General features: G+C 43.4%; 1 protein-coding gene across 7 annotated transcripts in view; it reads left to right on the top strand.

Annotated features, from left to right (window-relative positions):
- Window positions 1–21,400, top strand: part of EXOC6B (exocyst complex component 6B) — a 456,321-nt gene that overhangs the window by 66,379 nt on the left and 368,542 nt on the right. For all 7 annotated transcript variants that reach the window (XM_075128155.1, XM_075128156.1, XM_048846428.2 and 4 more), the window contains exons 2-6: window positions 506–671; window positions 7,043–7,090; window positions 11,178–11,268; window positions 11,372–11,417; window positions 14,887–15,091. In XM_075128155.1, the coding sequence (XP_074984256.1) occupies window positions 506–671; window positions 7,043–7,090; window positions 11,178–11,268; window positions 11,372–11,417; window positions 14,887–15,091 (556 nt within the window). The remainder of the gene's footprint in view (window positions 1–505; window positions 672–7,042; window positions 7,091–11,177; window positions 11,269–11,371; window positions 11,418–14,886; window positions 15,092–21,400) is intronic.

Raw genomic sequence — 21,400 nt, forward strand, 5'->3', positions numbered from 1 at the left:
CCCACTTATTCCAGCAGCCCTGCTGACCGTGCTAACAAGGGGGCAATTTGTGTCGGCAGAGACTGTGCTTTTCTCATGTGACTTGTCCTCTGGGAGCTGGTCTGAAGCCCACAGAGTCACTTCATAAAGGCTACCAATCACCCGTCAAATAGCAGCCAGTTTTGGTCTCTGTTGGCCTAACTGGATTTGAACTGCTGACCTAAATAGAGGAGGAAGGTTCTGTGTCCAGTTACCAGTGCCCTGAATAGAAACGTTGTGGTCTGTGAGAGAAACAGGAATGAAAGCAAATGTTTGTTGAATGGAAAAGAGAAGAACATGTGTGACACAAGAATATCCTCAAACATGAGTTAAAAGTAGAAGTAAAGTGCCACTTTAACCCCCCCCCCCAAATCTGTCCAGAGGCTATTGGTTATTGTTTAACAACTAGCATTTTGTGAATTTATTCTAAGTAATTATATAGACAGGTAACACAATTCTAACCTCCTTGGAAACTCCTCTTTCTTAGGTCTGTCTATGATGGCGAAGAGCATGGTCGTTTCATGGAAAAACTGGAAGCCCGAATTCGAAACCATGACCGAGAGATTGAGAAAATGTGCAACTTCCATTACCAGGGCTTTGTAGATTCCATCACAGAGCTCCTGAAAGTTAGGGGAGAAGCCCAGAAGCTTAAGGTAAGAGAGAAATTTAGCAAAGACATATCTCTTCTATCAAAGGGTAATATTGTGGCACAATGAAATATTTTCATTTCTGACTTAGGGCTTGTCGTCACTACATTGTTAGCTTGAGGTGTAGCTTTGCTCCTAACATCACTCCCATCCCGTTCCCCCCACAAATTTAGCTTGAGTTAGGGGGTGATTTAAGCTTGAGCTGGCTGGTCCATCAGGAGGGATGGGTTGAAGCTTCAAGCTGGTAATGAAGTTGGGGATGCAGTAGCTCATGTTACAACTGATCAGCTGCTAATTCATTCACTCTGTGTAGTTGGAGTGTTTTGCAGTGTGGTTGCCCTGGGTATGTGCACCTTGCAGTTGACAGTGTGATTGCAGCTCATGTAGACATACATGAGCTACCTCAGATACCAATAGCGATGAGGCTACGAAAGCATGGACTTCAGTGCAGTCTGGCCCTTTGAGTATATAACCCGGGTCCCATCAAGGCTTGTACACTGCGTGCTGCTGTGGCTTCGTTACTTTTGATACCCTAGCTATCTAGATTAAAGCTAGCTCAGTTATGCCTCCATGCTTTGCAATCACTCCCTGCCCCCTCAGTGCAGTGTAGCCATACCCTGAAACGTCAGAAGGACCAAGGCCTCGCCTACACTAGAAAAGCTTTGCTGGTCATTTATACCACTATATCTATACTAGCAAACCCTTCTAGTGTAGACATGCCTTATACCAGCTGAAGACTGCACTTTTGCCAGTATTGCTTATACTAGTCCACTGAGTGAAATAAGCTTTAAGTGCAGATCAGCAGTGGCAAGCAACCCAGGGCTGAGCTCTGAGGGGAAACGGAGAAACCAGATGATAATGGAGTCTGTTCTAGGTATAGGGGGCAGATGGAGTAACAGGTGACCTTGGACCTGTCTCTCAGACACTGTATCCTAAAATGTGGGGAATGAACAATTTTGTCAGTTCTAAAAATATCAGAACAAACCCCCCGCTTCTGAGTTTCCGGAGTTGGGGAAGCTGCCTTGTTTTCTTGTGATATCTGCTTTGAGGGTGGTAGGGCATGATTGATGTGTATTCTTGAGGCCTAGTTTCGTTACAGGTTTCAACAGCTTCAACAGGTTTCAAGGAGTCACAGATAGTTTGACAGAAACCATCCAAGGACAGTGAATTGCTGGCTCTTTAGGGACAATGACAACCACCCCCCCTCCCAAAAGACACCTTGATTGTCTCCAGAGTGTAACACAGTTAGCCTTTCTCACTTGGAAAGATGGGGCAGCCTGACGTGGGACCTTTGGATGGTTGTATGGAAGTCTAAGTGCAGAAGGTGTGGCAGGGGAAAATACTAAAAATTTCCCAGGAAAAATTCTTTGGAGAGTAAAGAAAAGTTTCATGTTCTAACATGCTGAGGTTTTAAAAGTAACCATACATTTCTTTATTGCAGTGTATGTGTAAGGCATGTCCTAGCAGGACTCCAGGTTTTACTCATACAGGCCCACCATCCTGCAGTGATGCATGCAGGGAAACTCCTGCTCTCGCTCGGAGGCCCATTGACAGGCAGTGCCAATTGCAGGATTAAGGCCACAGAACATATGAAAGGAACAGCCTACTCTTGTATCATTGTTTCTAGCCAAGAATACCACATTCTTTGAAAAGACTTCTTGTGATTTCCCAGCCTATAAATCACTTCTTTATGGGTGGCACACTGTGAAGTCCCTTCATGTACACTTAGGGATCCCTTGATTTCCATAGCCATCTGATTTATAAAATGGCCCCAGAGGAGAAGAATGCAGAAATCTGTTTGTAAAAAGTAGTGGAATCCTTCTCATGAGGGTTTCCCTGGAGACCCATCCACGGATCCAGCGGAGAATGTTCATTTTTTTTCAACTATTCATTCTCTACAATATTTGTTTTTGGTTTTTTCCTCAGCAGTTTTAGTCTTACATAGTTCCATAGCATATGCATTAAATCTACATCTTCAGTATTTCACCTGCAGCATTTATCATTTATATATGCTTTTGTTTAAGTTTCTAGAGTTCTGTGTAATCTTATATTTACAGTGTTGCCTTTCAGGCACTCTAAATAGCAGGACTCAACCCCATCCCCCCGCATGCCATTGAAGTGCTAACACCGCTGGAGTGAAACCTGGCACAATACAAAGTGAAGAAGAATTCTGTGTCCATTTTAGGTGGTCAGAATTGAAGTTGAAATTTGCATCAGAACATCAGGGTTAAGTCCTCTAACTTTTTCAGGCAACACTGTGCGCTTATTAAGGCTGACACATAGTCAGGAACTCTTTTTTTACAACTCATCCAGAAGATATCTCCAACAATGCAGCTCCCCACTGGGACGCTGGTTCATTATGGTTTACCTCCCTTAGCTAACAGTCGTAGCAACTTATATTTTGCAAGAAAAGTAACCCAGATGAAACTAAATACTGTATTCACAGGAACAGATCTTCAAAGAGGCATCACTTTTACCTGGACAAATTTCTAATCATAACAGCATTTAAACTTCTGCTTACTCTTTGTGATTATAACTGTGCAGCCTTAAGGTTGCATTAATTCACTATTTTACATTTAATCTCCTCGTTTAAAAAAAGTAAAAGAACCTTTTGCTTATTTGGCTGGTAAAATATTGTATCATGAATGTCCTCAGCACTGTGTACTTCACTCTCTTCTCCTTCGTATTCCTGCTCATAACTCCTTTCAGTTGGCCTTTCATTGCTCTTCTCCTGCCCTCCTTCTGATTGTCTCTACGCTATAATTAATTTAAACAAATGCTTGGTACCACATGTTCCATATAGAGAAGAATGAACTAAATAAGCCCCTCTCATGATCCTTCACTACCATATCCTCATCCTTCCCAGGCCCCCACCTGCTGTTTGTTACCCCTTGCTGTGCTTGTCTGTCTTAGATTATAAAATCTCCAAATCCCTTTGTCTGAAAAGCTCTGTGTGTGTCTATGGAACTCCTATGTAAATAATCATCTGTTTTTCTGTGTGTGTCTGTGCCTCTAAAAAAACTGAAAATGTACAAGGGTGGAACATATTCCTGTTCGTTTTTGCTTTAGCTGGGATTGAGATGTAATTTTAATAGAAGACTTGTATAGACTTGGCATCATTTTTGGAACAGGTTTAAATTAGCCTACGTGAATTCTTTTTCGTAGTAGGATTTTCGGGGTATAAGAAAATCTTCAGAGGAGATACTATGCTCCTACTCGAAATATCTCAGGACATCATAAAGGAAATGAGCAGTTTTTGTGTAGGGCAGTCAGCCAGGAGAACTGAACCTACTGCAGGAGGTGCGGGGAGCGCTGCTATGCGACCGCTCCAGTGAAGTTGTAAAAAGTTAAGTCATGAGGTGAATCCTTCTTGCCTGCAGTGCGGTAAGTTTATGGTAACAAGCACAAGCAGTTAGTCTGGCAGTCATGGGGTCTGGACAGTTCAGGCAGCTGGTATTGGGATGGCTGTATAAAGCCTTTCACTGCTAGGTCACCAGTTTCAATCTGACCCAAGTTGGAAGTGGCCAAAAATCATTGCCATCTGATGGCCAATCAGCGGCTACTGTGGAATGAGTTGGGTCTTGGTCCTCTTTCTATCATAGATCCTCCTCCCAACATCATAATTATTTGTCTTGTCAGCGTTCTTGTGAGAGATGTAAAGGGTTGAATGGCTAACGGAGACTGAATGATCCTCCCATCTCTAGAATTGGAGTATTCCAGGTCACGTTTGAGGTACATTGTGGGGTGATATAGGGGAAGTTTTCATTGCCATACATGTTGTAATGGATAAGCAGAGGACCTCATTTCTAGGGTGTCAGTCTGACATGGTTCACTGGTACTAATCCATTCAGGAATCTTGGTTGCTGCACTTTCCTCAGCATGGCTGCAGCAGCAGATCCTTGCTACGGCAGCCATAGCAATTGGTCAAGACATCAGAGTTTGTGGTGAGTAATGGTTTCATATAAGGGAATCATGACAAGGTGAAGAGTTGAGTATAAGCCGGGGTGGGCAAACTATGGGCAGGGGGCCGCATCCGGCCCTCCAGACATTTTAATCCGGCCCTCCAGGTCCCGCTTGGGAGCGGGGTCCTTGGCTTGCCCTGCTCCGGCACTCCAGCTGGGGAGTGGGGTTGGGGGTTTTCCCCACTCCGTGTGGCTCCCAGAAGCAGTGACATGTCCCCGCTCTGGCCCCAAGCGCCACCCCCGCAGCTCCCATTGGCCAGGAACCACGGTGCGTGGAGACTGGGCAGTGCGTGGAGTTGCCTGGCCACGCCCACGTGTAGGAGCTGGAGGGGGGGCATGCTGCTGCTGCTGCTTTTGGGAGCTGCTTGAGGTAAGCATCACCCGGAGCCTGCACCCCAACCCCCTACACCAGCCTTGATCCCCCTCCCGCCCTCCAAATCCCTCAGTCCCAGGCCAAAGCACCTCCTGCACCCCCAGCCCTTCATCCCCAGCTCCACCCCAGAGCCCGCCCCCCCAAGCCGGAGCCCTCACTCCCCCGCATCCCCAGCCCAAAGCACCCTACTGCACCCACAACCCCTCATCCTCAGACCCATTCATGAGCCTGCACCACCAGCTGGAGCCCTCACTCCCCTGTACCCCAACCCCTTGCCCCCAGCCTGTAGCCCCCTCCCACGCCCTGAACTCCTCATTTCTGGCCCCACCCCAGAGCCCACACCCTCAGCCGGAGCCCTCACCCCTTCCTGCACCCCAGCCTCCAATTTTGTGAGCATTCATGGCCCACTATACAAGTTCCATACCCAGATGTGGCCCTTGGGCCAGAAAGTTTGCCCACCCCTGGTATAAGCTCAGCTTCTCTTCTGCTGGAAATAGAGGTGATGAGGGTGGGCTGCTTGCTCTTATAATCCACTATGTTTTTTTGTTCTCTGTGGCGGCTCAGGGTGCTGTGATTCTGCCTCTTGCTGCTTTTGTATAAAATCCAATGAATTCAAGTAATTTTTTTAAGTTATGGATTAGTTTTTAAAATTCAATAATGAGAGAGCTGAACAAGAAGCTGAAATCCAATGGAAGCTTGCAGGCACACAGTATTGCACTGATCTGCTGCTAAGCTCGAATGTGTATGCTACCAAAATTCTTTTTGGTCAGTTTTTCCTCCCTGTCCAAAGAATATGTGTAATAGGGTGGTTTGCCCCTTAAGGGTTGAAGAGCTTGGGCTAGTGAACCCTGATGACAGAATTATCCAGTTCACCTGGGGTGAATTGGATAATTCCCTATACAGTGCAGCAGGTGGCTGCAATGAAGGAGGAAGCTCAGGAAGCTGTGATGGTGTCTGTAGAGAGAGAGGCTCTCCAGGGCAGAGAGGCCTGGAAAAAAACCTGACCAAGCCGGTGAAGGATGGCAAAGGCTCCAGGGAGTATATTCTGGGTGGAGGAAGAGAAACCTTTTGTTGTGTGGACTTATGAATGGACCTTGTTTTGGGGTCTGAATTTTATTTGCAAGTTATTTTATATTAATGAGCTCAGTCCCCAGTGAGGGATAATTTCTGACCAAGAAAAAGCCTGAAATGAAATTTATTTGACCAGTCCAAGAGGGGAAACTGAGGCAGGCTCTCTGTAGTTTGACCTTGTGCTACACAGGCATCCATGGGAGGCAGCCAGCCCTGTTTACAATATGTAAACCACTTAGTTTGGAAGGTCTTTGGGGCAGGAACTATCTTAATTTCTGTGTGTTGTACAGGAGCAAGCACAGTGCCCTTTATAATTATAAACTTTTTAACTGTTGATCCACAGAATGTAGACTTTGCAGGATTGAACATCTCTGTTTCAAGAGCAGGTACCATGTTGACAGGGAAGGGGAGAAATGGATGAATCCATGTTAACTACTTTGAACAGTTCATATAAACTGTATTATGAAACAAGTGAGCTAATTGATATTCAGTTTTTAAGAAGTCATTCACTTGCTGACAAAAAATGCATTTGACTCAGGGACCAGATTATGCCTCCTTTACTCATACAGAATGGAATTCAAGGAGGGAGGTACTACTTTACATGAATAACAATTGCAGAATATTGTGCTGGGGGGGAACAGCTTTTCAAAGGTGGCATCTAGCCATGTTACCCCTTGCTGTTTTCCACTGGTGTCTAGTAACTGGCAAGAAACTCTTCCACGGCCACCTTCATATCACCTGTGCTGCTCTTCGGATCTTTCCTTATGTCAGAAAATCCACTGAATGCCTTTTGATGAACAAAAAAACAAATTAACCTCATCTATTTTAGGGGGTGCAGAAGAAAATTGTAAGAAATTGCGTGGAAGCTGGTGAAACCCCTAGTAAAGGTTCTTGTGCAAGCAACCAAAAAAACTCTTGATTACATGTAAATTTTAAAATTAATATGTTTTTTTTCCCATTTCCTCCCACAGCATCAAGTGACAGACACGAATAGAAAACTGCAGAGTGAGGGGAAGGAAGTAAGCCCTGTATTTTTAAAAGCCTCCCTTATGTGATCTATTTGCTTTGAATATTTTAATGTATTATAATACTGATAGATTGCAGAGACTTGTAGTTTCAGAACTCCACAGCTGTGTGGGCAATACTAGTGATCACTTGTGTGACCATAGTGTTAAATCTGTATAATACTTGTGATACCTGTACCTAATTTTCAGTAAATGTAATGGGGATGTGTATGAAGTGACTATCCCTTTCCATAATTCGTGGATTAAAACTCAATGGGGGGGAACCTGGAAAGCAGGAAGACTTTGAAGTGATAATGGACAAACAGTGGGCTCAATCCTTCACCCCCAACTAGTGTCAATAAACACTGAAGGATCAGGCTCCCAGTTTGCAGAGCAGTACGGCAGCAGTAAAAGTCAGTGCGGTCTTCAGCTGCATATGTGGAGGCATCGAACCATGGAGCAAGTGAAACTCTGTATGTTTTGGATGTGATTTTCCCCTTTAACTGCATTCAGTCTTCTACATCTTAAAACTAAAGGGATATTGAGAAATTGAAGGGAAATTGTTGGATAGCAACACAAGTGGTCAGTGAGCTAGAGGCACTGATATATGAAGAAAGATAAGTGCCAGTTGTGTGCATATATATAATATCTGAGAAGTGTCTAGAAACGCCTATTCCTGCAACTCATCTTTTGTCCTCCTGGAGGGACTCTCACCACTTGTTCCTTACTCCCATAGAAATCTTCTGCTCTTCTCTCCTCTTCCATCTTCCTAGTTCACAGAGAAATTCACTTTATTGCCAGTACTTTCAAAGTAAGTACTTTGGCTTATGGGCTTAAGATGTGGAAAAGACCTATTCCATCTTCCTGCCAATGTTGGATAGTTCCCTGTGGTAAATATCAGTGTTTTGAAAAACTGTGACCCCCAACAGTGTACTGCTGGCGAGTGCACTGTTCATGCATCCGTAGGACTGGCTCTGGAAGAGATTGAGATAGCCAAGTGATAACTTAGTGACGGCCGAGAGGACATCAGTGTACAAGAGTCTGAATGGGGTAAACACCAAGGAATGGGGGAGATTATTTAGGCTGATCCAGGGAGGCATAGCTAGGAGAATAAAGGGATATGATTAAGAAAAGGAAAAGTTAGACTTGATATCAGGAAAGAAAGAGGCTCTGCATATGGGAGGAAGACCATGGCCAACAGCTCTGCTCTTCGGTCACAATGGAACTCACTACAATAAGGGTAAAGCTCTTCTCTGTGAGAGACAGAGCTTCTCTTGGGTGTCAGCCCAAGACACTGAAATGAACTCCCTCAGGAGCTAAGTGCAAGGGGCATTTCTTTGCCCTCATTACTCTAACATAAATGTATAACTGTGTGCGTGCGTGTGTGTGTGTGTGTGTTTAAAAAAAAAAAGGAAATCCAACGCAAAACACTCCCCTATACACACTTCTCCCCTTGGGCAGAGGATGAGAAAACAAACACATGACACGTTACTTCCGTTTCTTGATGTACTACTGAAAGGTGCAAAGATAGACAATGGGTGAACGCAGTATAAGAACCTACATAGAAGGAAAAGAAAAAGACCTATTGGAGTGAGGACTAGTCTCCCACAGGAAGTGGTGGAGGCCGTGATACTTTGGCCATTTAAAATTTGACAACCACTGGCAAAGTGTGTGGAGAGATAATCTGTTTCTGGGTGAGGGGAGTGGAACTGTTGCTTCTAACGGAGATTAGAACCGGCAAACCTTATGGGAAAAACAGACTCAAACCACTTCCATAACACCAACCAACCAACCAAAGAGGAAAACCAAAAATCCCCAAGAAAAGAAAAAATGACTGGAAGATAGCTAATGTAACACCAATATTTAAAAAGAGCTCTAGAGGTGATCTTGGCAATTACAGACCGATAAGTCTAATGTCAGTACCGGGCAAATTAGTTGAAACAATAGTAAAGAATAAAATTGTCAGACACATAGAAGAACATAAATTGTTGAGCAAATGTCAGCATGGTTTCTGTAAAAGGAAATCATGTCTTACTAATCTATTAAAGTTCTTTGAAGGGGTCAACCAACATGTGGACAAGGGGGATCCAGTGGACATAGTGTACTTAGATTTCCAGAAAGCCTTTGACAAGGTCCCTCACCAAAGGCTCTTACGTAAATTAAGTTGTCATGGGATAAGAGGGAAGATCCTTTCATGGATTGAGAGCCGGTTAAAAGACAGGGAACAAAGGATAGGAATAAATGATAAATTTTCAGAATGGAGAGGGGGAACTAGTGTTGTTCCCCAAGGGTTAGTTCTAGGACCAATCCTATTCAACTTATTCATAAATGATCTGGAGAAAGGGGTAAACAGTGAGGTGTTAAAGTTTGCAGATGATACTAAACTGCTCAAATAGTTAAGACCAAAGCTGACTGTGAAGAACTTCAAAAAGATCTCACAAAACTAAGTGATTGGGCAACAAAATGGCAAATGAAATTTAATGTGGATAAATGTACAGTGATGCACATTGGAAAAAATACCCCCAACTATACATACAATATGATGGGGGCTAATTTAGCTACAACTAATCAGGAGAAAGGTCTTGGAGTCATCGTGGATAGTTCTCTGAAGACGTCCATGCAGTGTGCAGCAGCAGTCAAAAAAGCAAACGGGATGTTAGGAATCATTAAAAAAGGATGGAGAATAAGACGGAGAATATCTTATTGCCCTTATATAAATCCGTGGTACGCCCACATCTTGAATACTGCGTACAGATGTGGTCCCATCATCTCAAAAAAGATATACTGGCATTAGAAAAGGTTCAGAAAAGGGCACCTAAAATGATTAGGGGTTTGGAACAGGTCCCATATCAGGAGAGATTAAAGAAGCTAGGACTTTTCATCTTGGAAAAGAGGACACTAAGGGGGAATATGATAGTCTATAAAATCATGAGTGGTGTGGAGAAAGTGAATAAGGAGAAGTTATTTACTTGTTCCCATAATATAAGAACTAGGGGCCACCCAATGAAATTAATGGGCAGCAGGTTTAAAGCAAATAAAAGGAAGTTCTGCTTCACGCTGCGCACAGTGAACCTGTGGAACTCCTTGCCTGAGGAGGTTGTGAAGGCTAGGACTATAACAGGGTTTAAAAGAGAACTAGATAAATTCCTGGAGGTTAAGTCCAATAATGGCTATTAGCCAGGATGGGTAAGGAATGGTGTCCCTAGCCTCTGTTTGTCACAGGGTGGAGATGGATGGCAGGAGAGAGATCACTTGATCATTACCTGTGAGGTTCACTCCCTCTGGGACACCTGGCATTGGCCACTGGCGGTAGACAGGCTATTGGGCTGGATGGACCTTTGGTCTGACCCAGTATGGCTGTTCTTATGTTCTTAACAACCAAAACCGCAAACAAACACCAAAACAAAATCAGAACACCACACACACTCCTTCCCCCACCTCCCCTTTCAAACTCCCTTGTTTACACCTGTGTTCGCTGGCTCCTGTGTTGCTGCACCTCTGCCACTGGCTGGCTGTTTGGCTGCTTTTATAGGCCCCCTAATCAGGGCTCTGCTTCTCTCACAGCACGCTGCCCCCTACCAGCCTCTACAAACTGAAAAGGGGGAAAAAAAAGACCCCCACACATAACAGAACAAACACACTACCCACAAAAAACCTCACTTTCTGCCCCTAAGAACCGGGGGTTTGCTTCCTCCCTTCTCCTCTAATAGAACTCCCACTCAAACTCCCCTGTTTACAGCTCTGTTTGCTGGCTCCTGTGCATCCATAAAGTCTTGCTTTCGTTATGCTAGGAGGGGGACCATACTGTTTTGCATATGTGGAGTGGAGTACAGTTCATAGATTGTTTCCAAAAGGGATCACAATGAGCCAGTCTAACCTACTGCATTACACAGACATAGAACTTTGCTTAGTAACTTCCTGTGGGTTCGAAATTCTTCCCTACTCCATGAGTGAATAATGAGTTCCTTAGCGCTCTTAGCAGGTATTGTTGTAGACCTACTGTGGGGACCTTGTTGAGAGATGAGTACACCATAGAGATGTACATACAAGCTGTTTGTTTACCACTGTTGGCGTAATTTAATTTAATTTTCTTCTCTTTAAGTTGGTAGTAGCAATGGAAGAGCTGAAGCAATGTCGACTACAACAGAGAAATATTTCTGCTACCGTTGATAAACTAACATTGTGTCTTCCTGGTGAGGAATCTGAAATTGATCATTGCTACTTGTACAGTTTCATCTAGATTTAATTTAATATATTTTGTCTTTAATGTATGTATCTTTTTTCTTTTCTCCCCAGTTCTGGAGATGTACAGCAAACTGAGAGAGCAAATGAAATCTAAAAGGTAAATTTTACAGACTGATGCATATTGAAGAATCACAAAGCACCAATCTGGAGGTCTAAGTTAAACTCAACAAAGAGGTTCTCAGGAGTTGAGAGATCTATACTGCAGTTTGCTCAGCTTCGAAACTATCTAATTTCTCATTAGTAGCTCTCAAACCACTCTTCTGCTCATCCTTTCATCAGTCTAATCCAAATGCAGGTGCAGATTAGAATAGTAGTTGTAACAATGTATAATCTTTCCTCATATACCAGGTTTTTCTAGAGAATAGGTTCATAGTAACGTACATTTTTATTTATATGTTTCAATTTGACACACACAAAATCCCTATCCTAGGCTCACCATTCAGTCACATAAAAAACATTGAACTAGCAGTTGCTGCAAACCAGAAATAGCTGACTAGACATGAAACGCCTCCCCCTTCATTCCTTTACCCAACAAATACTATCAGCCCCTGTGCTTCTGGATCCCCCAGAGCCTTGCATAAATTGATACGCGTCGCACCTGAAAGTCAGACTAGAGTGGGGGAAGTTAGAGCTTAGAAGTTAGAGTTAGTTATTTAGCTGTTCAGTAAGGGGTTTTCCCCATTAGTATGTCTGAGCATGGTATAAAGTAGCCTACTAGTTTGTCCATTTTTGACTATGTGTATAGCATTGGTGAGGGGCTTATCTGTTGACAGATGAGATGTTCATTAAAATGTTAGTTGTAGCTGGGATTCGTAGCTATTGTGGGGTGTGTGTGTGTGTTTGTGGGGGGGGGGGGAGGGGAGGGAAGCTGGATCCGATCGCAGTGGTGTGAACTGAAAGGAATTCATATGCCATATGATTCTCTCATTCTATATAGTGTTTCCATGAACTGATTCTGAGAATCACTTCAATTTTTCTTTTGATTGATTCATTTTGACTTGTACAGAAATTATTATTGAGGGCCATATTTAAGTAAAATCTAAACACTTAGTTTTTGTCTGGATTTGATGGCTCCATTTACTAAAGCAGCAAAACTTGCCCTTTTTGCAGCTGTCTCCTCCTGTCTTTTTTCTTGATAGCCCATAGGGGATGGGTTGGTAGTGTAAACTTCAGGTTTGAATACCCAGTCTCAGTTGGTTTACTATGTGTGACATGCTGGAAACGAAGAGCAAAGTACAGTCCAAACCGAGAGAGGATTGACTGTGCAACCCACAGGACAGGAGAGAATGAGACCCAACACTTCCTTCTCCAGTGTCCAAAATACAAGGAAGCGAGAGAGATTTCCTCAGGTGATCAGGACTCATTAGTCTCACAAAGTGATGAGGAAAAATTGTACCTGAGCCTGGGAGAAAAAGAGGGATGGTGGAGATATTGCTCGGTGCACGAACCTGTCACTGCATTAGGATTCAACACTGCTGACAGACCGACAGCTGACAAACCCCCAAAACAGTGTACGGCTCTAAGGGGATTTTTCCAACCACTGGCTGACAGCTGAGGGATGTCCTCTTTGGTAACACTTGCACAGCTCTTTATGCCAGTAAAGTCTCACTAAATTGTATGTGGCCAGTTTAGACAAGAGAGTGAAGTATGAGATCCTTTCTGCTCTGGGTTTGTACATGAGAGATCACCAGGGCAATATTCTTGGCCAAAAATGCCTTCTTGCCCATCTGTGTACCTGACTGCCATCCTTTCACCCCAAAAGCATTTGCATTTCATTGGTGAAATGATCCCTCTGTGCATGTAGCTTGTTAAGCACTTTGGGATCATTTGGGGTGAAAGATAACCTCATGTCAGATGTTGTTAGATACAAAAATATCAGATTTCTGAAGTGGGTTGAGGCGCCGCTGTTCTTGTCCGAAAGAGCAGAACACAGTTGGAAGCCTTGCTTGTGCTAAGAACTCACCAAGGACTGTGGGGCTAAAGCTGCATTACTTCATTAATAAGAATCACTGGCCTCTGCACTTACTCCCTGCTCCAGATATTTTAGACTTTGTTTTCGGCAGGCAGTCGTAGACCTCATCAGTGAACACACACTGTCTCTGCAGGCCACATTTTAGCATCTTCTACTTCAATAAACAATATCCTAAAATATAACAAAACCCCAATGTGTGTTTATTCCTCCAGTTTAAGCTCTGGCTTTCCGTCCACTCTTAAGTTTCTCTCTCCAGAGGGGATTACATTTTATTGTAAATAGCTTTTTGTACCCCACTGTAATATAAATAGTGCCCCATGTTACAAGGTTAAACCGTGTGACTGCAGCTCTTAATGGTCCTTTCAATTTTTAGTTAAAATAATTTCCCCGACTTGACTCTCTGTTTACATAACTATTGTTTTGAAAAGAGATTTGAGTGTTATTTTTTTAAGTGACATGGTAGTGCATATTTTATGCCTAAGCACGTATTTTGCTTGAGTTGGGGTTTTTTACTCCCGTTCTCCTGGCCAAATTTCATCTCTGCTGTGTACCTACTTAAATTTTCACCTCCCCAGCTTTTCCCTTTGGGCATGGTATTCTGTATTACCTCTCCAAAACTGTGTCCTGTTATGGTTGCCTTATTTTACCCTAGAGACATGTTAGTGATGATCAAAATAATTTTTCAGAGATATCGCTAACAGCTCCATAGTCAAGGTTTACGTGCTGGGACTGGACGACTGGATGGATCAGTCGATAAATTGCTGTGGCCTATTCATTCCCTCTGAAGCATCTGGTGTCAGTCACTTTTGGAGACAGGATACTGGGCTAGGTGGACCAATGTTCTGATGGTTTTCCCTTCGTCAGATCTGTTACGTTCACGATCAGCTAGCGTAGCTTAGTCCTTTTGGATGGAAGGTGAGTGCTATGTAAATGTGAATTCATGCTCAAATATGAAGTACCTAGGAATGGAAGTAACAGCATCAGAGCAAAGCTCTTTGGGCCAACGACGGTCGTTGTATCCCAAGCAGCACTTAGTCTCGATTCTCATGGGGGCCTCTGGCACTATAGTAAAATAAATAAATGAAGCTGGGTACGAATAACAGTTTCCATTCCTATGGCGCCTTTTAGCCAGGGATTTCAAAGTGCGTTTCAAATGCTGTGCCTTACGGCACCCCTGTGCGGTATGTAAGGGATATATAGGAATTACTTGATCCGCCACTTAAATGCAGCCACTTCTAGGATGGGAAGCTTTTAACAGTGCTTGGCAATATTGAAATCATTAGACAGGTAGCCAGATCCGACTCTCAATGGGCACAAGACAGACATCTCTTTAGTAAAGCAGAGCCATTTTACACAGTCACTTCTCAGAGTATGTCCACACTTTAACCTTGCTAAACCTCAGTTTATCTAACTGCAAATGTGAGAATAATTCTCCCTTATATTGTACAGGAGCACTGAGGTATGTGTACTTCTGTACAGTGTTTTGAGATCCAGGGTATATAGAAGTGCTAATTTATTGCCATCATCCTCTGATGTCAAGTGGAACAGCAGAATAGTCTTGTATACTTCTGAGTCTGATTTACACTCTTCCCAGACATTACCCTGCATTGAAGACATTAGAGCACCTTGAGCATACATACCTGCCACAGGTGAGCCACTACCGCTTCTGCAAGATCATGGTGGATAATATCCCTAAACTGCGTGAAGAGATAAAAGATGTTTCCATGTCAGACCTCAAAGACTTTCTGGAGAGCATTCGTAAGCACTCTGACAAGATTGGAGAGACAGCGATGAAACAGGTAGGGTCTTGTGTTGCATTCTACTGTTAAGCTTAGCATGCCTGTTCAGTTTTAACTGTCCTTTTCTATGCTAGAGTATTTAACGTTTGTAGTTCAATGTTTCAAAAACTGCTTTAACTATTAAATAAGTGTTGCCATATGAAACTGAATGATCCTTTATTCTACAGCTGCTAGGGGTGTCTGTTTTCTGTTTCTGATGCAACTGCAAAGCGCTGACATGTTTTTCTGTACTTTGCCCTAGACTTCTAGTAGCCCAAAGTCGAGGAGGCCGGGGTGCGTTGTATAATCCAGATCTCCCATTTAGCAATGTAACATGGCATTTGTGCTGCTGTGCTGTGCGTAGTGAAAAATTACAGAGCTGAAAGAGCCAGTGTCAATTTCCCATGGTTAGTGTAAAACATTAGCATGCAATATGCTTTTGTTTCTGCATCCTGAGCTCCTTCAAAATAGTAGGTACATTTTTACACTATATGTTTTACAAATACCTTGCCATTGCATTGACTTTGAAAGCGATCCCTGGTTAATTGTACATAAATGTGTATTAAAAAAACCCCAAAACTAGTTACAGCAAGGAAATATCACTTTTCTCACTATTCTTTAAAACTTCTCAATGATTTTTTCTTTGTCTTCTAAATGTCATTCTTTCTACAATCTTTTCCATTAATTGGTTTCCTTCATGTTGTGTTTGCTGTGTTGTTGTCCTTGTTCAAAAACCCTCCTGTAACAGAATATAGAATAGGCTTTCTACTCTGAGCTCCATTACTTTGGGAATAATGGATAGCAAACTTTTTCCATTCTACCTAGTACTTACGTTAAGTCAAGTTAGCATCTCTGAATCTGCAAAGAAAATGGCTCTGATCATCTCCTCCTGTCAGAGACTCAGACACACATAGTAACAATGTCTGGAAAGTGGTTTTTTTGTCTCTTGGTATTTAAATTGGTCTTATTAACTGTTCTGAATTTACCTGATGCTAACAGTTACTAGAGGACTAATTGTTTATGGAAAGACTTTTTTTTTTTTTCTGGCCATGAAAGCCAACCCAGTTTCTTGAAAGGTCATTCTTTGCCGTGTGCGTGGAAAGAAGTAATCATTTTCAGTCGTTTTTTGGGGTCCAACTAATGAAGGGAATGTGCTGTTCTTCAAATACGCTCCATGTCCAGCTAAGGAGGCTTGCTAATTGTTGGAACATAAGGGCTTGCAGATGTTCTGTCTGATTGTTTTAGTTTCCAGTGTTGTTGTCATTGTGACATTGGGGGCAGGGGTGAGGTTAGTTAATGCATATTGAAAGCTCATAGCAGTATGCATTGGTGTCTTGTGGGCAGAGGTGACACAGGGGAGAGGTGCACACGTACACCTGTGTTTTCCTCGGAATAGGTAGGCAGAGTAAGAGTCTGATGAATCCATCTTTTCATCCTCGCATATCCACATCCCACATTGCTTCCTCCTCTGCTGTCTCTCCATCTCTGGCGAGGACACTTATTACCCTGCCCTAGCCTTCTCTCCTCCCACACATGGACTAGTCTCATCCTCACCACCTCCGCTTTCATTTCTGCCACTTCCAGTGGAGTGGCTGGGCCACCTCAAACATATATGCTGCAGCTTCTGATCTGTGTCTCATGTCCCTCCATCTCCTTGCACTCACTGAAACTTGGCACTTCCCATCTGGTACAGCCTTTCTCATGGTGGGGTCTCCTCCTCTCTCTCACACGCTGTTCCTCCTGTTACTTCCAACACTTCTTTCTTCCACCTTCAGTCTTTTCAAACTACACATAATCTCTCTTTTCTCCAATCCTCTTCCCCTCCCGGTAGTAGTTATCCATCACTGTCCTCTTTCGTCTATGAGTTAGATGTGTGTCTTGCTTTCTGTTCCTCCCTCAGTCTTGGTTCCTTCAACTTGTATGTTGATGACCCTGTGATGACTTGGGGAATCTGCCTGTACAACTTAAGAGTTTTGATTGATATGATGAAGTTATTATGAAATTGCTGTATCATAGGATGCCCCTGGATGTATGTAGATTCCACCCTTGCTGACAAGGCTGTCACATCCCTGCCAGGCCAGGGATAATGATTAAGGCTACATTTTAATCATGGGTATTTTTAGTAAAAGTCATGGACAGGTCACAGGCTGTGAATTTTTGTTTGCTGCCTGGCCCATGACCTGTCCATGGCTTGTACTATATACCCCTGACTAAAACTTGGGCTGGGGGATTCTGGGGGTGTGGTCTGGGGGCACCGCGAGTGCAGAGTGTGTGTGTGTGTGGCCCGGGACCCCTGCTAGTGCTGGGGAGGAGGGTTGGAGGGGCTTGCAGGCTCCCTACCCAGCTGCCCAGAAGCTGCAGGCATATCTTTGCAGCTCCTACGGGGAGGGAAGGCCAGGGGGCCTCTGCCCCCACCATGAGCACTGGCTCTGCAGCTCCCATTGGCTGGGAACTGCAGCCAATGGGTGCTGCGGGGGTGGTACCTGCAGGCAGGGGCAATGCGCAGAGCCCACTGGCCCCTCTGTCTAGGACCTGCAGGGACATGCCTGCCAATTCTGGGGAGACCCCCTAGGTAAGTGCCGCCCTGTATCCCAACCCTTTCCCCAGCCCTGAACCCTCTTCCACACCCAAACTGCTGCTGCTCCCCTGGAGCCAGTCGCACGGTCCGCTGCAAAAGTCATGGAGGTCACAGAAAGTCACAGAATCTGTTACCTCTGTGACAGACATGCAGCCGATGTATCATTTGATATCAACAGGTGGAAACACTTGAATGACAATAGGTTGGCTGAAGCTGGGCAAAGATACTTCCTTCAGCTTGTTTTGGGGGAGGGAAGAAGAGAGAGTGGAAAATTCCTAAACCAGACAGAGACAAAGGTGACAAAGCTGGAGTTTTAAAGGGGTCTCTTGCGGTGGGCGGGAGGAGAGACCAGGTAAGCCGCACTGGAAACAAGGGGCAGGAGAGAAGATGGGGATGGACCAGCAAGGTCAGAGAAAGTGTGCTGCGTGGGGAAGGCTCCATGTTTCAGAATACAAGCTGTGCACCACAACAGAAAGAACCTGGATGGCTCCTGTGGACCCTCTCCCCATCCCAAAGAATACTCTGGAGGAAACTAAGGCAGGGAAATGCATATGGGGTTTATTATTTTAGTATAGAGCTGTGTATTTCTCATACAATTAAGTAAAGAGCAATGTGTTAGAACCCTCTGCAAAGTCTGTGCTGTGTTACGCTATTCATGTGCCCTTGAACAGGTGAACTGTGGGCCCAGAATATCCACAGGGCTGGGATTCTGGGGGAGGGTGTGGTTGAGCTGTGTGGTGAGCCTGAGGAGTCAGCACTGGTTCCATGGACTGGGCCATATATAGTGAGGTTGCAGCTCTCACAAGGAGCATACTAGACAGAGCATTTGTGCCTTGAGACTATATCTAGGGGCAGGACTTGGGCTTTGTTTAGACTCCAGAGGCTTAAGTCCCTCCGGGATTCTGTGGCTGGATCCCCTCACAGCGATATGAAGAGTGCCCAAGACTAGGGGTGCTCTTGACGGGAGCTGTGACAGACCCATGCAACCCTGTTGCCTCTGGCTTCTTCACCCTTAGCTCTCTGATTCGATCTTCAGCCCTAGTGAAAGTCTCTTGGCTATTGTTATGGTTACCCCCTGGATCTGGGCTTCACTAAGCACTGCTGTCTCTTTTGCCCCCTTTGAAGATTTTTCTCTCTGATCACTGCCTCATGTGCGTCAATAGTGCTTGATCTTATGCTGCCTTCCTGTTCATCCACCACCCCTTTGGTCTTAAAGGCTTCTGAACTGAATTGCATTACTTTGGATTACAGGTTTTTTTCCCAGTGACCCTTTTGAGGCTGCACAGGATCTGTTGAGTATCTTTTGGTTACTTGGGGAAAAGTTTAAGAAGGAATTTTTTTTTCTTCTAGGCAGAAGTTAATAAAATGCTAAGCGAAACAGACTATTGGACAGAGGAGATATGACAGCATGACTCACTAAGTAGCAAATATTTAGAAATCTTGAATATGCTGTACTGCCAGCTTCCACTTCTAAAACACCTTTTGTACAAAAGGATCCCAAAGATTTCTGCAGGCTTATTAAACTAAGATGCAAACTGTAAAACAGGGCTTGCTTCATCCGCTGCTGAAGTGCATCTGTCTCTGGGTTGGGGCCTTCTGTTTGTTTTTAAACACACAACAGCACTACAAAGCACCTTAGGAAATGATGCGAAGAATGCCACTTCCAATTGACACTGCAAGGGAAGTTGGAATTTGACCAGTGCATTGGGTTTACTCTGGAAAAAGTGCCATGTGATCTTTAGTGATCAAAAATGACCAGGGACCTAAATTTTGTGTTGCCAGCAGCACAGTGTCCCTTCACATCATATTGATGGAACTGAAGGAAAGAGCTCCCCCTGCTGACTTACAACACCACTTCTTGCATCACTATATCTTTTGCTTAATCTGTTCGGTTTCTGGTTGATAGTCACTCCGTAATAATATCTGGCCTGGGAGTGTTGAACAGTGATTGGCAGTTCTAGTGGGCTGCGATAGGGCCTATGCATTCGGGTTAAATGAGCACAGCATAAATTCTGTTCAACTCTCTGATTTTGCCAGTGGGGAGCAGAAAGAGTTTGATACGATGGTGAAGGAAATGATGTTTTTGTAGCATTACGAATCTGAGGCCAATGATGACGAGAGCTGAGAATTTCATTTTGTGATACTCGGAATGATCTGTCTTGAAACACAGGAAGCTGTAGCTATGTCTCTGGCTGGCATTCAAAGATACTGGGAGTTCTTTGGCTCCCTCTGTTGGACAGGAAACTGACAGTGGGGGTGAAGTCAAGTCATAGTTCCTGGGGTCAGTCTTACGAAGGAACTGGGAGACTTTTGTGTTGCTCCATTGAGAAACTGATTTTTAATTCCTTTGCCGTGTGTGTGTGTTAACTCTGAACCTTATTACCTGTTATCCCATGGGAATCTTTGCTGCCTCAAACATTGTTACTAAATATATAGCACTTATGCAGATGAAAGAGTCTCGGTGTTGAACTTGCTTTGGACTTTGGCCCCATGAACCTGTTTTTTTAAGATCTGAGTTATAGGGTTGTTGGGAATGCATTACATCTTATTAACACTTGATGATATCCAGTATGTATTTGTTTTATATAGCTTAACATCGGAAACATTTCAGGCGTGTGAAAGAGGTCGCTTAAAATGGTGCTGCATGCTAAGTATCCAGTGTGAGCAATGTGCGCGTTTTGACATAGGGGGCCAAAAATAACCAATCCAAAAGTCATTATCGGATAAAGTTTATGTCTGGACGGCCAAAAACATTCAGCCTGCTTTTCAAAGAGACAGATGGAAACAAGCATATTTTTCATAGCATCTGTAGGATGAATTGTCACAGTTTATGTTGAGTAGGTAGTGAACTCTTGTTACGAGTCTAAATGTGCTGGTATTCTGGTCATATTTTTTTAAGGTGATATTTAATTGTTTTAGCCACAGATCCTATTATTTCAAGCCAGATATAACAATTGTATGGTGAAAATATAGACCCATAACATTTTTTGACATCTTTGAGGTGGTGTAACATGTGACTTGGGGGTATGTATTCCTAGAAAGTGGTAAAACATATCAGCCATGCAAATGAATGAATATACTCTCTTAAAAATCTGTTGAGATATAATCAATATTAATCTGTGTTAGATAGGAGTGCAATGTCTTTTCACACAATACTTTGCACTTCCTTGATGTCATTCATCTGAGGAACACAAGGCACTTTCAAACACTGCCTCGTAACAGCCCTGTGGGAAAAGCAAGTAAGCAAGCAACTGATAAAAATTATATTACATTGAGAGACACTGGACAAGTACCATTTGCAGATCTGAGAATAGAATACAGATCTCCTGACTGCATCTTTTTCTGAAATTGCTTTGTACTAGGCTTTACCCTTTTTATATATAATCGAGCACTTCATTGCTTGCTAAGATTAGGACAAAGATCACTAAAGTATATCTGCATATATGCTGCTATCATAATGTTACACTTGCTGTTTAAAAGGAAAATGTCAGCACAGACGTCAGATTTCTTTCATATTTTTCTAACTTCTTTTAAAAACCATTTAATCAGAGACCACAATTGCTAATATACATTAATTAATTATAATTGTAGAGTTATTCGTGGTATCATTACAGGTTGAAGTTAAGGTTGTTAAGACATTCAAACATGGCATTTCTGTACACTAATACGTTTAGATTTCTTTTAAATTTCATCTGAACTCTGAATTCCCTGGATTTATTATGCTTAGTTTTGAGGTACAAACATCCCTGTAT

Source organism: Caretta caretta, chromosome 4 (genome assembly GCF_965140235.1).
Source record: "Caretta caretta isolate rCarCar2 chromosome 4, rCarCar1.hap1, whole genome shotgun sequence".
Lineage (NCBI taxonomy): Eukaryota > Metazoa > Chordata > Testudines > Cheloniidae > Caretta > Caretta caretta.